Source organism: Opisthorchis viverrini, assembly GCF_000715545.1.
Source record: "Opisthorchis viverrini unplaced genomic scaffold opera_v5_325, whole genome shotgun sequence".
Taxonomy (NCBI): domain Eukaryota; kingdom Metazoa; phylum Platyhelminthes; class Trematoda; order Opisthorchiida; family Opisthorchiidae; genus Opisthorchis; species Opisthorchis viverrini.
This window is the reverse complement of record NW_008751988.1, coordinates 436,936-452,633: the sequence shown is the minus strand read 5'-3', so window position 1 is coordinate 452,633 and position 15,698 is coordinate 436,936. Positions and strand designations below refer to the sequence as shown.

Genomic DNA, 15,698 nt, shown 5'->3' with positions numbered 1-15,698 from the left:
TCTATCAGACACGGTGCACAACGTGGTGCTAAGCCAAAGTTTCCGTGTTGCTTACAAGGCGCCTACTAATCCATCCAGATCGGCAGGGTACCGCACATCGCAGTGACTGAATCTATCGCCATACGACCTTGTCCTTTGTCGGCAAAAACACTGTTCGAGTCCTGGAACTGCCATGTTCTAGCTCCCTCCACACACATCCTGTGCCGAGCACACAACCACAGCACTGCATGCACTGACAAAGGCTATCTAAGTGGTGACTTGGGATAGTTGTTTCCCGACAGGTAACCTATGCCATGTCTCACTCGGCTTCTTGTTTCTGTACAACGTGCCCATGAAATTGTGTTACATACTATCGTCTTAGCCTTTGTAGCTGTATGACTTGGAAAGACCTTGCCGAAAACATGCTCATCAACCCACCTTTGCTCTCATTCTAAATAGAAATTTTCGAAAATGTTTTGGAATTGTTCATAACTTAACCCCAGGATTACTGAAGACGTTGAAGTCGCAACGCCGGATGATAATCACCCTTTTAAATGAAACGAATAAGTGTGAAATTAAGCCCCCGGTGTTCTGTTGCCCCAGTGGATGAGGAACTTGAGCCTGAGATAGGCCTCGTATGGTTACATGGGAACAGAATCCGCTCGGTTTCATGGTACAATGAAAGAAACCTAACAATTAGCAGCTCAGCATTTGGATTTGCTTTCACTAGATGAAGTTGCGGAAAAAATCACGCTTACTTCTGCCTCTTTTCTGTGGTATCGATTTCCTCCATTTTTAAATTTATGGGTAAAAAATAGGAAACAACTGGTTTAATTTTTTTGGATGCAGTTGACCCACTTACGAGATTGTTTTTGGTTCAGGAACTATTTCGGTTGATGTTGAAAAACACCTTTTTGGCAAAACTTTCGACATTCCCAGTTTTAAATATGCTCAGATACTTACCATTTGATAATTGGAATTCCTAACAGATCACCACGTCCAGTTACTGGTTCATCGGCGTCGCCGATATGGACAAGGTTAGATTTATCGTAGATGGTTGCGGATTCCTAGGCAAAATTAATCGAGTTAATTGAATTTGACAATCTATCGGGTAAAGCGAAGTTGACTATGTATGATACGCCCTTACCAGTTTCGAATCTCCGTAAGGGCACTTTGAGTAAAGTTGAGATAACTTCTTAAGAAAGATGAAGAAACCTGATGGGCTGAGCAGCTGCTGAAATGGAAACAAGTTGAGATAACTTCTTAAGAAAGATGAAGATGGGCTAAGCAGCTGCTGAAATGGAAACAGTAGACAGAAAGTTTTTCACAGAATGCTTAAGATAGTCAAACAAACGGCTGCAGGGCGCACTGACGCCAGTGAAGCAATCAGTGAAATGGAGGGTTAATTTGCGGACATCTGCGAACACGTTGAAGTGAAATCTAGGGGGGCTTCTGCAACAGATAATTTGAACAGCGGTCAAACTCACCTTGAGTGAATTGTAAGCCTAGGCTCCGAAATTGACAACATACTGCCCCCGGGCAATGACAACATCCATCTGCGAAATGTCCGCATCTTTCTGAATAATCATTTGACCGTGTTGGCTGCAAACGTCGTACACCAGAAGTGTATCCTAGTGGACACTATCTTTCCGTCGCAATTAGCCCAAAACAGAATGCACAAAAGTCCGTGATCACTAAGGTATCCACTTGGTGGCACTAGTTTCTAAATTTCTAGCGGCGACCATTCTTCGGTGGTTGACTCTACTGTGATAGCAGCATATCTATAAGAAAACCGGGGTGTTTTGTTAGGAAGGTGCTGTATCGTCTCACACCTCACTTTGCGTCCACTGCTGGGCCATTAATATAACTACAGTTAGTCTGCTACCCTAATTAAGACTAGCTTTTATTCCACCTACCGTATCGCATTCTTGAGGGTAGTGAAAACGGATAAGGAGTGCACTGATATCATCTGTGTTTTATTCCGCATGTATGAGGCCAGGACAGAGTATGCAACATTTTTCATGCGTCTCCGACAGTATGCGTAAATTACATCACAGCTGCTCACCATCATTAAATCTGCCCAGTTTCGCTTTCCATCGGGTTTTAGAAGAAATACTTGAGAGGCTTTGCTTCGAGGGTATTAGGCTGATCCCGCGTGATCGACCTCATGATCTGTAGACTACGGACAAAAAATTTTACCTGTGATACGAATCAGGCTGTACAACACGTCTTGGATAACCTCTCAAACTCAGTTCGGCATTTCGGAACACACTCTATTCCTTTCAAGTGCAGCTTGATGCTATTTGATTGGTAGAAAGTGGCCTCCGGCATGTTGTTCTGAACGGCAAGTTGGAACGTGTTGAGAAGTACACCTACATTGCGGATTGTTTCAGCACCGACAGTGTAACATAAGAGTTGGCCGTTCGCACTGTGGCGGTTTGCGGTGAATTCAAAAGGCTACGATACCTTCAGTGTTGAAGCGACATAAACGTGAAGCTGAATGGATGTTTCTATACTTTCCTGTGTGTAGTTTCATTGCATGACAAAGTCCGCCGATAGTTTCCAGAACAGGATATCTCAGCACACTTCTGCGTACAATGATCGCACAACAAAGGCTAGGCCATCAGAGTACTGTCCGACCCGAAGCATCTTATTTGTGAAAATTGGTGTAAACCAGAAAAAAGTACCAAGAACTGAAGCGAGAGTTCACAACTCACATCACGTAATTATCCCACAAATGGAGTTACAGAGCTAAACACTTTCATGTAGCCCTTTGTTTAGTTTACTGTCAGTCTTTATTTCTGCTTCCGATATTCACTCAAGTTTTTTCCTGTTCATCGCATCATTCGGATAATTTTCTTGTGCTAAACGGGCTTGATACAATGTGATATGTTCTGTGAATGTACGCGTGTACCTTGATGAGTAAAGTTATACATGGCTGCAGGACCATTACAGTTTTCAGAACAAAGGCTCAAGGCAACCAGGTGTTTGGGTTGAAACAGCCTACTATTTACTTGACACTTTTCCCGTTCTTTAGGGCCCTCCAGGATTGCCCGGACCTGCAGGTGTTAAAGGTCCCCAAGGTGCCAAAGGAGCTCCTGGCGGTGTCGGAGAAGATGGGTCTCTGGGTCCACGCGGAAAGCCTGGTGAGCCCGGGAGTCGTGGAGCACCGGGACCGCCTGGACCAGAAGGTTCGCCGGGCATGACGGGACCACAGGGTCCAGATGGTCCTCGGGGTCAGAAGGGAGTGAAAGGGGAAACCGGAGAAGTCGGGCCACCAGGTGAACCTGGAAGACGTGGTCCTATTGGCGCCAGTGGACCCAGAGGTCCACCAGGTGCTATGGGACCGCGTGGCCAACCGGTAAGTTCAGAGCTTGTTTCAACTTTTATAGCAGGTAAAGTGTGCCGCCACATCAGCTGCTGTTTTTCCTCAGAAACGAAATCTTTTGAACTCACCGCAGGATTGATAACAAAACCTCCGCTTGAATACGCAGGCGAAACCAAATGCCTACTGAATGAACCTTGATACAAGAGACGAAACATGCAGTATAATGGTCGTTGGCTTGTTCGCTGAGCTGGGCGATTTGGCTGCAAACGTTTCATCACCGATCGAGGTGACATCATCAGTGCGTAGTTGTGCGTAGCGGTGGGTTAGTGGTGTATACTGCTGTACTGCCCTAATTTAATAGTCCAGTGTGGTTCAGATCCCACTGGCCTCGAGCCTGTTGGTATCACTGACGATACCTCAATTGAATTCTAGGTCAGCTGGACGAATTCTCTGTTCGTTCACAACTCACTCAAGCAGTTTGCATGATTGCAGCTCAGAATTGTCCTGATGCCCGTCAATCTTTTGGTGTTTGATTCAGGATGAAACTATCAGGCAGTCGACAGTAATGTGTAGCATACGGCACGGCCCTTTCTAATAGTATGTAAACTATAAACTTTAGAGGTCTGCTTGCATTCTAGAGATATTCTTGGCTTATAGTCTTCTCTGACAAAGTGTTCGGTCCACAGGTTGCTTTTCTTCCATAATAGGTGTTCGCCAGTTTTGCGTCACTTGTTATCATGTGAAGATTCTGGTCAGAGACAAGTAATCGTTTTTTCATTCAATGAACCTTGTGGACAGCTGAATGAAATATCTCCAATCCTGGCATCAAAAAACCATCAATCACGTTCAGCTTTTTACAGTTTGAGAAAAATTATCAGTAACTATTAGCTAGTGCTGCTTTTTTATCGTCGTTAGAACAAAGTGATCAGTATTCTGGGCAAATGTGAGCACGTTCTACAAAATCCAATCTATGCTTAAAAACTGAGAGGCACTGTACGATCGTCTTTATCCTTTTTGGGAGTTATCAACACTGCGTATCTCGCGAAACTCCGGAGAGTCTCCAACCCGCAACCGTTCGACCACAAGCGGCCCATTAGCATTGTGATTAACCCACAGTTAGACATCACCCATCCCACGGAGACTGATTTACATTGTCACATGTTGGCTAGTTAATCGAGCGACAACTTCTTAAAAGGAAGTTCAACTCGTTTTGTACAATGAGGAGCGTTACACCCAGTCTAACTGCGAGCTAATCACACTGCTGTTTATCTGGCTGAGCTGGGCGGTTAAGTGTGCGGGCTACTAGACAGGAGATCGCGAGTTCGAAAATCCGTTGAGTTTGTTGAGCCACGCACTGCTGAGAATCCTTAGTAGGGATGTAAAGGCTTTTCATAAGATATTCCTTATAGATGGGCTTCATTTACAGAACGATATCTCAATCGGAATTTTTCCGAATTTCCCTTGTTGTTACCACAGACATTTTTGCTTCCATTCATTTTATTGCAGGGCTCAGTTGGACTACCTGGCAGTCAAGGTGATCGCGGGCCAGACGGTGTAACAGTAAGTAGCTTTTAGTAAGCTGACAAATCAAATGAAGTTTCCCACATTGAGCTAGTGTGTGTGACGCTCGCATCTTTGAGCATTATCTCCAAATATATCGATCCATACTCGTCCTGAGTAAAAGTAAGCTGAACGATAGCCTTTCATGCCAGCTTTCGCGTCAACTTAAGAGGGCAATGGAGGCGTTATTTTGTCCTTTGAGGCCTTTCCGGCAATGGAGGCGTTATTTTGTCCTTTGAGGTCTTTCTGCCTGTCCTATACTCAAAAGGAAAATATAAGGAAGATCATCATCATCATCGACAGCATGACATCAGTGTTCAATGGTGATGCTTCACTGCCGTACGATGAGGAAGACGTAACTCTAAGAAAATGCACAGTAACGCTCTTACCTCACTAGGTATTTTCGGTTCAGTGTTCGAAACATATTAGTCAACCATGTATTAGCTGAGTCAACAGAAGAAACAATCTCGGTTAGAAGGGGATTATCAGTTGATGCTCGACTTGCTAAGAACTGAATCATTGCCCAACCTATAATCTTGAATTTTTTTCATTTAACGAGGGTCCTCATGGAGATCCCGGGGAAGCTGGTAAACCTGGTCCAAAGGGAATTAAAGGCGCCGATGGTCCAATCGGTCCAATGGGTCCCCCTGGACCCAAAGGAGAAAAGGGCATTCCAGGTTTCAGTGGGGAACGTGGACCACCTGGGCCAAAGGGTGTAATGGGTCCGCAAGGTCCGGAAGGGAGACCTGGCCCTCCTGGACCACCAGGTACGGAAGGCCCAGAAGGATCTCCCGGATATCCTGGACCTATCGGTAAGTCATTCATTTTCAAACCTAATGGATAATATGCACTAGACTGCGTTTCCTTCCGAAATTTCCCTGCTCATGAAAACAGAATGAAACATATAGGTTTCAGCCGCTGTGAAGTGTTAGATTTGCGGTTTATTTGGGATTCCTTACGTCGCATCCACGTTCTCCTCAAGTGGGTCATTTGAATGCGCGCAGCAGGCAGAGACAGTCATACCACTCGGTAATTCCTCACAGCACAAGTTTTGTACTTCTTGATGACAGTTTTGATGCATAGTAAAGAAACTATTCAAATGGTACCACAAATTCTATGACCTTTCTTTCATTATGTGATTGAGATCAATCGGCTTTCCGTGATTGGCTTGAAAGGAAACAAATGCCATGCTTTGTTTTAAGGAAGTGTACTTTAAAGAATGTTTCTGGAGAACTCGTGAGCCATCTAGTCCTCTCTCTATAGTACGGTTTTCGCCCAATAGTTTCTACAAAATGAATAAAGTTATACTATATTCGGCATACAGAAATCCGAACAGAACAAATAGAATTCTGGCTTTATTACAGAAGCAGATGGTATAAGATCAGCTAATCTACTTTGATTCCGTAGGAAACCTTTGCAAGTGAAGCTGAACCGCTTTTCCAACAGCAACGACACTGAACCTCAAATCAATTCCTTTTGGAGAGGATATATATCCCTTTTTCGCAATGCTGCGGTGCTATCGACTCTGGGACATATATATCTCGCACCTAGAAACCAGACATATACATTAGCCCTTGATGTAGAGTGATTCTCATAAGACAGAACCCCTAAAGCATAGTCAAAATGGCCGTAATTGGTGTTTTTTCCATCGTTATGAAGCACTGAAATGCTCGCTCCTCGGTCGGTTCTAGAAACCGATCCTTTGGCTCTTCAAGCTGGAGATTGGCCGTCTAATTGGGTGGCCATCGCAACTGCGAACCAATAATTTCTTTTGCCCATTCTTCTGCACTCGTATATTAGGCGTGCAAATAATCCAAAGGAACGAAGGGCGTTGTCTCATCTCAAGGTTACTGGTTGACTGGAGCCATGCTAACTTGTCATGCCACAGGTTTTGCGCAGTCAATCACAAATCTTTATTGTGGTCAAAAGCTAACCACTGAATACTGTTTTTGCATATCTGACTCTCTTCAAACTGTGTAGGTACTCCAAACTGTAGGTTTCTGATAATTAAAACTTTTTTGCTTGGGGTATAAATTTATGTTTTAAGCATGAATCCTCCTAGACTTGACAGCTTTTTGACTGTATTCGTTCTGTAACGGTTATTAAAAATGATAAGAAAAGACCGGTTTTGCATCAACTGAGAAGCATTCCATTCTTTTGGTCGGAACATAGGTCCACCTGGACCACAAGGAGCCAAAGGAGCACCTGGCGCAATGGGTCCACCCGGTCCTCCCGGGGCGATTAAAATCCTTGATGTCAGTGAAGGATACTATAGATTCGAAGATATGCCACGCGCAAGACGAAGTGTGGACTCTAGTTTGACAAAACAGGATCCAGGTAAGCGTCTCCCCTTCTCCTTCAGTAGTTTCTACGACTTTTCTGCTTAAATATTACTGTTCATATAGGCAGATTGAGAGTTCCAAAGGACCTTAGGGTCATCAGAATATGCACGTAGGGTCATAAATCCTGTCTCCCCTTTCAAAACAATACTCATACGATTAACTCTCAGTTGGTCCGCTCTGACACTGTTTTGTCCAAACACCCGGTTTCGGATACTCTATCAGTGAACGATTTTTGTTTGGTTTGGCTCAACTTAGCAAACTCATCAAACCAAACTAGTTCCAGCAGAAGCATGTTCAGTTTGCTAGCCCATTACATCATTTGTAGCCACAAGAGAATCACCAGCCATACGTTTCAATCTGTTTCCCTGTTCCAGACGAGGCCATCACACCCAGCAACGTCCCGTCCATCGGCGCTGTACTTCGTCGCGTGTATGAACGAATAGAAAATTTGGAGAATTCGTTGAATATGTTTGATCGACCAGCCGGAACGAGACAGTATCCAGCCAGGCACTGTCGTGACATTCTTCGTTCATCTGAAGCTCCTGAAACACTCAAGTTTGGACAATACTGGATCGATCCTAATCTCGGTTCCAAAGTGGATGCGTTTTTGGCAGAGTGCCGTTTCAGAGATGGCAAGACAGCACAGACTTGTATTCAGCCAATTCCTGAGTCACAAACGGTGAGCCTTTGGCTTTAACTTTACTTCTGGTATCCGAAATGTGTATAACTTCAATCATGGGCTCATAATCGCACACCCGGCTAAGTGGTGGCAATATGGATAGCAATGCAAACGTCCGATGTGCAAGGCGCGCGACTCAAGTGGCCACTAAAGAAAGTTGTACGCATCTGTTCTCATTTTGACAGCGTGGGCTGTGTTAAAGTATGGTGTTAAACATACAACAAAATGTTGATATTACATAAATGAACAGTGTTGGTTCAGTTCCATATCTTGAAAGGACAAGGAATATCCGATACTTTGTTTTTATCGGCGCTTTTGGCCGTCCAAAAGTGAAACTGGCTTCAACGCGGAGCTTCCAAAGCAATAGGAATATAAATACTCTTTGGTCTTGAAAGAGAAACTCGGTTCAAATTAACGAGAAGAGCCGCGATGTCAAACAGGGAAGCGTTAAAGATGATCTCTGGAGTCGCGTTTAGCGAACCAATAAGTAGTACCCCATAAAGTACTATTCCTAGCATATTTTGTGCAAAAATGCCGGATAATTTTGTCCAGATTGATGTTCTGAACATTAATTTTCATTCCAGTAGACGGCATCACCCTTATTCTAATCTAGAATCAAAAACCGATTGTTTCAAAGTGCGGCGTCAGGAATTCTTTGATTTCTCATCCAGCTTGTGTAGTTGGTTTTCTGTGTCGAAACAGGAAGCAGCAGAGAAGTTCAACCTGATGCGTGAGGTTTTTGGGGTTAAGTAACTCGACTTGTCGTTTCCGTTCTCCCTCTTTGCAGTTACCGCTGACGCAGTTCAAGAAGACAGACCGAGAAAAAGAATGGTGGTTCTCAAGACTGAAGACACAGATTCCAAATCAAAACTTCACCCGAACACAGGTGAGTTCAAATTGAAATCGGTTGTTCTGTGAAGAACTGATAACTGTTTGCTTTAATTTGACAGATTTTGACTTCAGCCGACTAGTTTTAATTTCTTGCCACCAGTCTAGGTAGAATCTTTTAACAGCTAGTTAGCTTGGTGTGGTTTGAAAATTTAGCGTGTTCAGTTTGAAGAATTGCTTCTTAGTTCATTTTTCCAGGAATGCATGAAGAAAACAGAAAATATTAGGGCATGTAATTTTTCCAACAGTCATTCGAACATCTGGATTCTAAACCGAACAACTGTTCCTTGAAAATGATGCATACAACCCGCTGTCTCAGGATGTACAAGCTTGGCAAAAGTAGACACGCAATAAGTCATGCCTGAACGACTGCAAAGACCGCTCTGTCATAAATCATAAATGGGAATGCGTACTTTGCTTATCCCTTGTTACTTGCAGTGATTTTTTTCCACTCGTATTTTATGGAAATTTCACGTCAACCTGGAGAAGTTGGAAATGCGTCGCGATTTGCTTTTTTTGTGGCGAATTTCTAGCGGTACCCGACAGTTGAACAAGCAGCCCATTAGCGTTGAGCACTCAGTGAAGGTCACCTGGGGCCCAAATAGGCTTGATAAAAACGTTGAAATAGGGGAAAAGATTTTCAAAAACGACCTCTTGTGGTGAAGTGATTGAGTCACTGCATTACCGAAGGGATTCAAGAATTTAATAGTGTCCTATAACCGAGCAATATGTCGGGAATATAATTAACACGGGGAGGAGATAATTGAGTAGCCCTGATTAAAAAATTACCCTACTGCCTCGAAGACTGATTCAGCGCGTCTTGTGGACGAAATTTACGGTTTAAGGGTTTTGAGGAGGACCTCATCATGGGAGATGATGCGTGAGACGTGTTTGACATAGTCCGACAGGTGCTGTCATCCATGTATTGGAGGCGGACGGCTCTCCACTTTCAGACCACTTATTCGTGGTCGGACGTTCCAGAACTGCACACATTGTAAGCAAACACCGATTCAGCTGGTTAGACGGCCAAGGTATAAATCTACTGGCTGAAAAGTGCATGTTCTGATTCCAAATCCGTTTTTTCCATTACTGTAGTTCAGGCTTGCGCTATACACCGATTCAGCTGGTTAGACGGCCAAGGCATAAATCTACTGGCTGAAAAGTGCGTGTTCTGATTCCAAATCCGTTTTTCCCATTACTGTAGTTCAGGCTTGCGCTACTCGCTAGTACTTCAACCCTTCATTTGTGTCCAGCGGTGGCAAGGCACCTAAAAGACCACACACATTAGCTGTCATTAGTATTTCAAATATCAATCACTAACTCTCGTAGCTATATTCCTGAGAGACCGCTTATTCTTTTTCTCATCCCTGTTGCCACCGGTTTAAGGGTTGAGGTTATCTACATGGAAGAACTGGTCAATTGACCGTATGTATGTGATGACAGGTTTCCTCAGGGTGATCTTTTAGATTAGACATCGTAGAATGGTACATACAGAATGGGGAAAGTAGAAGAAACTCCAAAGTTGAGGAAGAATGATCATTATCCCCACATCCTCACAGTTTGCTTCGTCCTGATGTCCTTCCATCTACTACTCCCACCCTAGTCCACTTTCCCTTCGACAGTCTCATGAAAGTTGAGAAAAACTGGTGGTTTTTCTGAGATCAGTTTGGTCATTGCTACAGGTATATGAAGTCCATCCCCATCGAGAAAGGTCCTAACTTTGAAGGCTCGGAGTCGAAATTGGTCTGCTCTTACTGGTTTACTACATGGTTGTCAACTGGCATCAGTTTCGAATGGAAAATACTGTATGACTGTTCCAGATCTTGCCTAATGGCCCAAGCCATGATCCTGAGGTGTTTTTACTGAAGTCACAAATCCGATAGGTTTATCTTGTTTGTCAAAGGTGCAATTTATAAGTATCTGACTACTGATCCTCTGGTGCACAGCAGACGCGTTTTGAGCCGCGCCTGAGAATTTTTTGTACAGATAAATGCAATACTCATATTACGATCAACGGGAAGTTCTTTCACATCGAAACAGTGGCTACCGTGATAGCCTTCATCAGGCGTTCTCATAACCAAGAATTGGTTTTAGAGACAACACCAATTTAATTTCCACGCGAGTGTTTATCGTTTAATTAGGAAACAATCTCAAGAGCACTTCAGAGACTACGCTAACCAACGAGCCCGAGAAATGATGACACTGCTCTTGGGCCCTCCACAGGTTTCACTGACATAATGACTGGCCCAAAACACAAGTTTATTTAGATATGTACATTACACAGAATCCGAAAGATTTCAGCTATTCTTTTTCTAGAAGAATTTTATTGTATGTACATAAGAGAAGGTACACGGTTTATAAGGGAAACTATCCGGTCAGATGGGAGCATTCGAATTTTCATAATTTGAAAAACTGCCTCAGTTAAGCAAAGGTATTTTAAATGGAGTCTCCTTAGTTTATGCAAACGAATCCTCGAAAGGAACTCTGACTAACAAGCATTTTTGTTTTCACTTTCTTTGTAGCTGTACTATGCACCCCATAATCAGATTCGCTACTTACAAATGCTACACCAGACAGCAGAACAATCGGTAACTTTCCTGTGTCGGAACACGGCAGTCTACTACGACACGAAGCAAAGGAATCACAAATCAGCCGTGCGAGCTCGTCTGTTCAACGAGGTCGAAATAAACACCTACGAGGACAGACGAGTACGAGCCGCAAGCGGAACTATGCTTTTAGAGGTCAAAGTGCGTGACGAATGTATGGTGAGTCAACTCAGGCCAGAGGAGCCAATACAAACAAGTTCTTTTCACGAAGATGGGCTGTGGTTGTTCCACCTTGCTTTTGGAGCTGATCGAGTGGTATAGTAAGAACGACCGCGTTTCCCTCCTCTCAAAAGATTTCACCACTTTTTGCAGCACCACACAGCCAACAGTCTTACGAACGTTGTAACTGGGATGGGAAGTTGGTGGACTAGTTCGCAAAACAATCTGGTCTCACCAGGATACCCTATAGATTCCGAGCCGAATGTGTTGTTTATGGTATTATAGAGCCAAGTCGCGTTTCGCTTGCCTCGGTATTCGAAAAGTTTCAGTATAATTTCTTGATGGAATACATCGCTTGTGAGGGTGCTGAAAGTTCTTCGACAGCCCCAAACCTGTTTCGCCCTTCTTGAGGCTCATCATCAGTCCCTGAGCTTTCGTTATCCCTTTGTCCTATCTGAGCTCAAATTTTACGCAGGTTCTGAAGTACACTGGTATGCAAACTAAAGACACACTTCGATATTGTGGATATCATAACAAATGAAAAATGAGGCAGCGAACTCAGTTGAGTAATATTGTAGACGAGTTGATCGACTATAGTTCAGGTGAGTTGAGCCCACATCAGTGAGCGAATGAGTGTATTTGGCCAATTGCATCCAACTTGGGTTCAATATGGACATAAGGATGATAAGAATCATACACCGTGTCAACATGATATTCCATAAAAAGATCGAAGCAGATCGTCAGCAGCCTTTTGAGTAGTTTGTCCTATCGGGCTTCAAAATTGTGTATTGGCGGTCAGGCGATGATCCCCACTAAAACAAAATAGTCTGTTGTTTTTCAGGAGTAACCACATTCCATCCCCATAAATACCATCTCCAAGATTTTGGAAAAAAGTTTAAAACCGATTGAGAAGTCATCGTTTCAGAATTGCAAGGTAAGGAACCGGTAGTTTTTAATTGAACAGTGTTTCGTTTTTGACACAAGAGCTTCATCAGGTTAGGCATTTTCGTCAAAAGCAAAACGTTGCCCAGTGAAAAACTACCGACTGTTTAGCAAGTCCTTCTGAAACGATCTCCAATATCTCATTCCCACAGACTAGTATAAATTTGGTTAAGTTTTTGAAAAGTTGAAAAAATCCACTACTTACCTCTGGTGTGGACACGCCAGAATGATTACGCCAGGACAAAAAGACAATTGTTCAAACGAGAGTCAAGTGAGTGTGTAGTTTACAAAATCCCGCAACCATCAACACCTGAAATATATCCGCGTGAGCCAACAAAATAATCCTTCCGCCTTTTATTTTCTCCTACTTACATCTCTTACAGTAGTGTGTGTGGTGCTACTTAAATGAACGGATGCCCATTGAAGCCAGCCTTTAACTCACGAAGTACGAATAATATATTAGAGGTAAAATGATAAAAACAAGACAGTTTCATGAAGATTTGAAAGGTGGCTTCTGACTTGTATACATCAATTTCGTCTGCTGAGAAATAAAACCTTGAACGCCTTCACGCCTTGGACGCTAAATCATATAGGCTGAGCACATGGGATTAATCGATCTAAATACATAGCGCTGGTGGGATTCGCCTTTGGTTGATTGTCATGGAAGGTGGGGCATGAAAATTCAGCGTAACAGACGTTCTAATTATCGCCCCCTACAACCAGCGACCCTTTCTCAACAGAAAATCTTCCCATATGTACCTGACAGTCGTTGAATGTGGATTTCCCGACTCCTTCTAATGTGTGGCCGAATGAATGATGCTTTGTTGCCGTTGATCTGGCTTACCTGTCCAGTAAGAAGTTAATGAGAACAATTCTTTTTAACAGCATTTTTGCTTTCGACAGACTGGAACCCAGCATAAAACACGTGACAAGTTTTTTTTGATGAAGTTGCCACTTCTCACTTCTGCTCATCATTAACAAACGGTCTGTAGAAGATTACCGTGTGTTAGTCTTCATTCACCCAATAAAAGGGCGAATTGATCCCCGCCATTAATTACACCCTGAATTATCTGTGCAGTGACTTTGCGGGGCCACTCTGGAAGAACACCAGATTCGTGGTGAGCATGTATGGTGAACATACAAATAGTCGAGATGTCACGTGTGATGTAGTATAACACTTATCAACACTACCTTCTTATTCTTTCTACAACTCAGGAGCGGGCATCGCATCGATCCACCAGTGTGTTTGAATTCATTGCCCGAGAGACCCAAATGCTGCCCATCTTGGACTTTCAACTGATCGAATTTGGCGATACAGACCAGGAGATTGGTTATTACGTAGACTCCGTCTGTTTCAGTTGATGCATTTGTTTCCAGAAAGAGACAATATACTTACTTCCTTCGTGTACACAACTGAAAAAATCTGCCCTACAGACGGCCAGTCCATATTGACTTACTAGCGGACGCACGGAGGCAACAGAAAAAAAGCAGTCTCCTCTGCTATTATCATTATTTGACTTTCAAATAGGACTGTTGCGCTTTTCCGTTTATGAGTGGTTTCGTTTGCTTCCTGCGCCGTTTGATCAAACTGAATAGAACATTTTTGACACAGTTGTTCAGATTTGGCTTCATTCTGCATTGCTAAACATACCTACCTTCAAATACCTATGGATTCCACACGTACTGGTGAGGCAAAAGCGTGGCTCGGTGAATGACATATCTGCACTGAGTATTGTCGCCATCCCAAGTAGCTGGAACGTTTGAAAGTGCTCCATGAAGTTGCCGAGAACCTACGAATCGCCGTAGGAGTTTTTAGTCCTCCGGTTCAAGATTCTTCAAGTGTGCATCGGATAACAATATTCTGGATAGAGTTTTCCGTCTTTGTGGCTGATCAGCAGTTTAGGTAGCCGTTAGGCTGATGGTGGAGTGCTAGTCATACATACTTGTTATATCTGCTAATTCTGTTATATCTGACTGCTGACCCGCTCCAGTGCCTAATGCCGAAAAAAACTCACAGAAGGGAACACAAGCAAGCACGACAGCGTGACTGCGTGCGAATAAGAAAATACAACGGTCTCAAGTTACTTATTAGAGGACACTGTCTGAACTTGGTCCAATGTTGACGCACGCGGTCTGGCTCTGGTACGAGGCTGCAACGCGCTGCATATTACGAGGGCGTTTTGTGATCTGACTCGCGCTGTCTGGGTTCGATACAAGGCTGTGAAGTGCTGCATATTGGGAGGGGGCGTTGTTTGTCCGGTCAACATCTAGCGGAGCTGAGAGTCTCAGTAGATTTCGGGCACTCAGTGGTTGCTTTCTGGAATCTGACCGTCCTGACGATTCCTATTAGTGTAGGTGCATGACTTATGCACCTTCATTCACTGAACCGACGATTGATAGCTGTCTATAATAATATCTCAAGTGACTAGTGCCATTGGAGAGGAACTGACAATGTAAAGCTGAACCGATAGTCGCTTCCTACCCATTGAAACTTCGAAGCATTTCAGAGGTGTATAACTCTATGGCAATTTGAGTTATCAGCTGACGTCACTCGGTGATTTGGAGATGTCATTCGTTTCGTTTCAGTCTGACGACTGGCTCAGCCAAGCGTGTATGTAACAGTCCTCTGGGTGACAACTGGCTGTCCAATACGACCATATAGTTTAGACTTTAGCTTTAGACTCTGCATCAGACGGTATGATATGGTATCATGAAGTAAAATAATAATAAAATGATGGCATAACAACTAACGATTACTCAGCCCTAACGCTATTTTCACTGCCTGGCTGCCATGCCACCCGAAGGGAGCACAAGGACGGAGATACTTCCAGGTTGACCAAACCTAGACAGAAACATTCGAGATGCCGAGGTTGGGTTAAAACCACAGACGTTCCTGTCACTAAGTTCGCGTCCTAACCACTATAACATGGCATGGTATAGTAAAGTATAGTGCGGTATGGCATAGAAAAGCGTGGTATGATATAGTCGTACCGTCTTGGAGCAAAATACCTGTTTGCAATCCTTCAGAATGCAGCCTTGTGCCGGTTCCAAAAGTAGTGAATAAATGAACCGAATAGAAGTGTGCTTAAATAATGATAGCTTGAATACCGGGGCAGTATTATGCGCATGTAGCTTTTGAGAGTTCTGTTAATTCACTGCCCATCACTGGGCATTCTAGAATTGTATTCCTTAAGGGTTCGATAAGGTGCCCGGAC

At 43.6% G+C, this 15,698-nt stretch overlaps 1 protein-coding gene across 1 annotated transcript in view; it reads left to right on the top strand.

The window, feature by feature from the left end:
* Window positions 1-14,096, top strand: part of T265_10067 (hypothetical protein) — a gene marked incomplete at both ends in the record, with an annotated part of 62,691 nt that extends 48,595 nt beyond the window's left edge. Inside the window, 8 exons of the mRNA XM_009176329.1 lie at window positions 3,017-3,340; window positions 4,814-4,867; window positions 5,427-5,679; window positions 7,040-7,204; window positions 7,584-7,888; window positions 8,676-8,774; window positions 11,299-11,541; window positions 13,699-14,096. Of these exons, the coding sequence (XP_009174593.1) occupies window positions 3,017-3,340; window positions 4,814-4,867; window positions 5,427-5,679; window positions 7,040-7,204; window positions 7,584-7,888; window positions 8,676-8,774; window positions 11,299-11,541; window positions 13,699-13,845 (1,590 nt within the window). The remainder of the gene's footprint in view (window positions 1-3,016; window positions 3,341-4,813; window positions 4,868-5,426; window positions 5,680-7,039; window positions 7,205-7,583; window positions 7,889-8,675; window positions 8,775-11,298; window positions 11,542-13,698) is intronic.
* Between the last annotated feature and the right edge of the window lie 1,602 nt (window positions 14,097-15,698).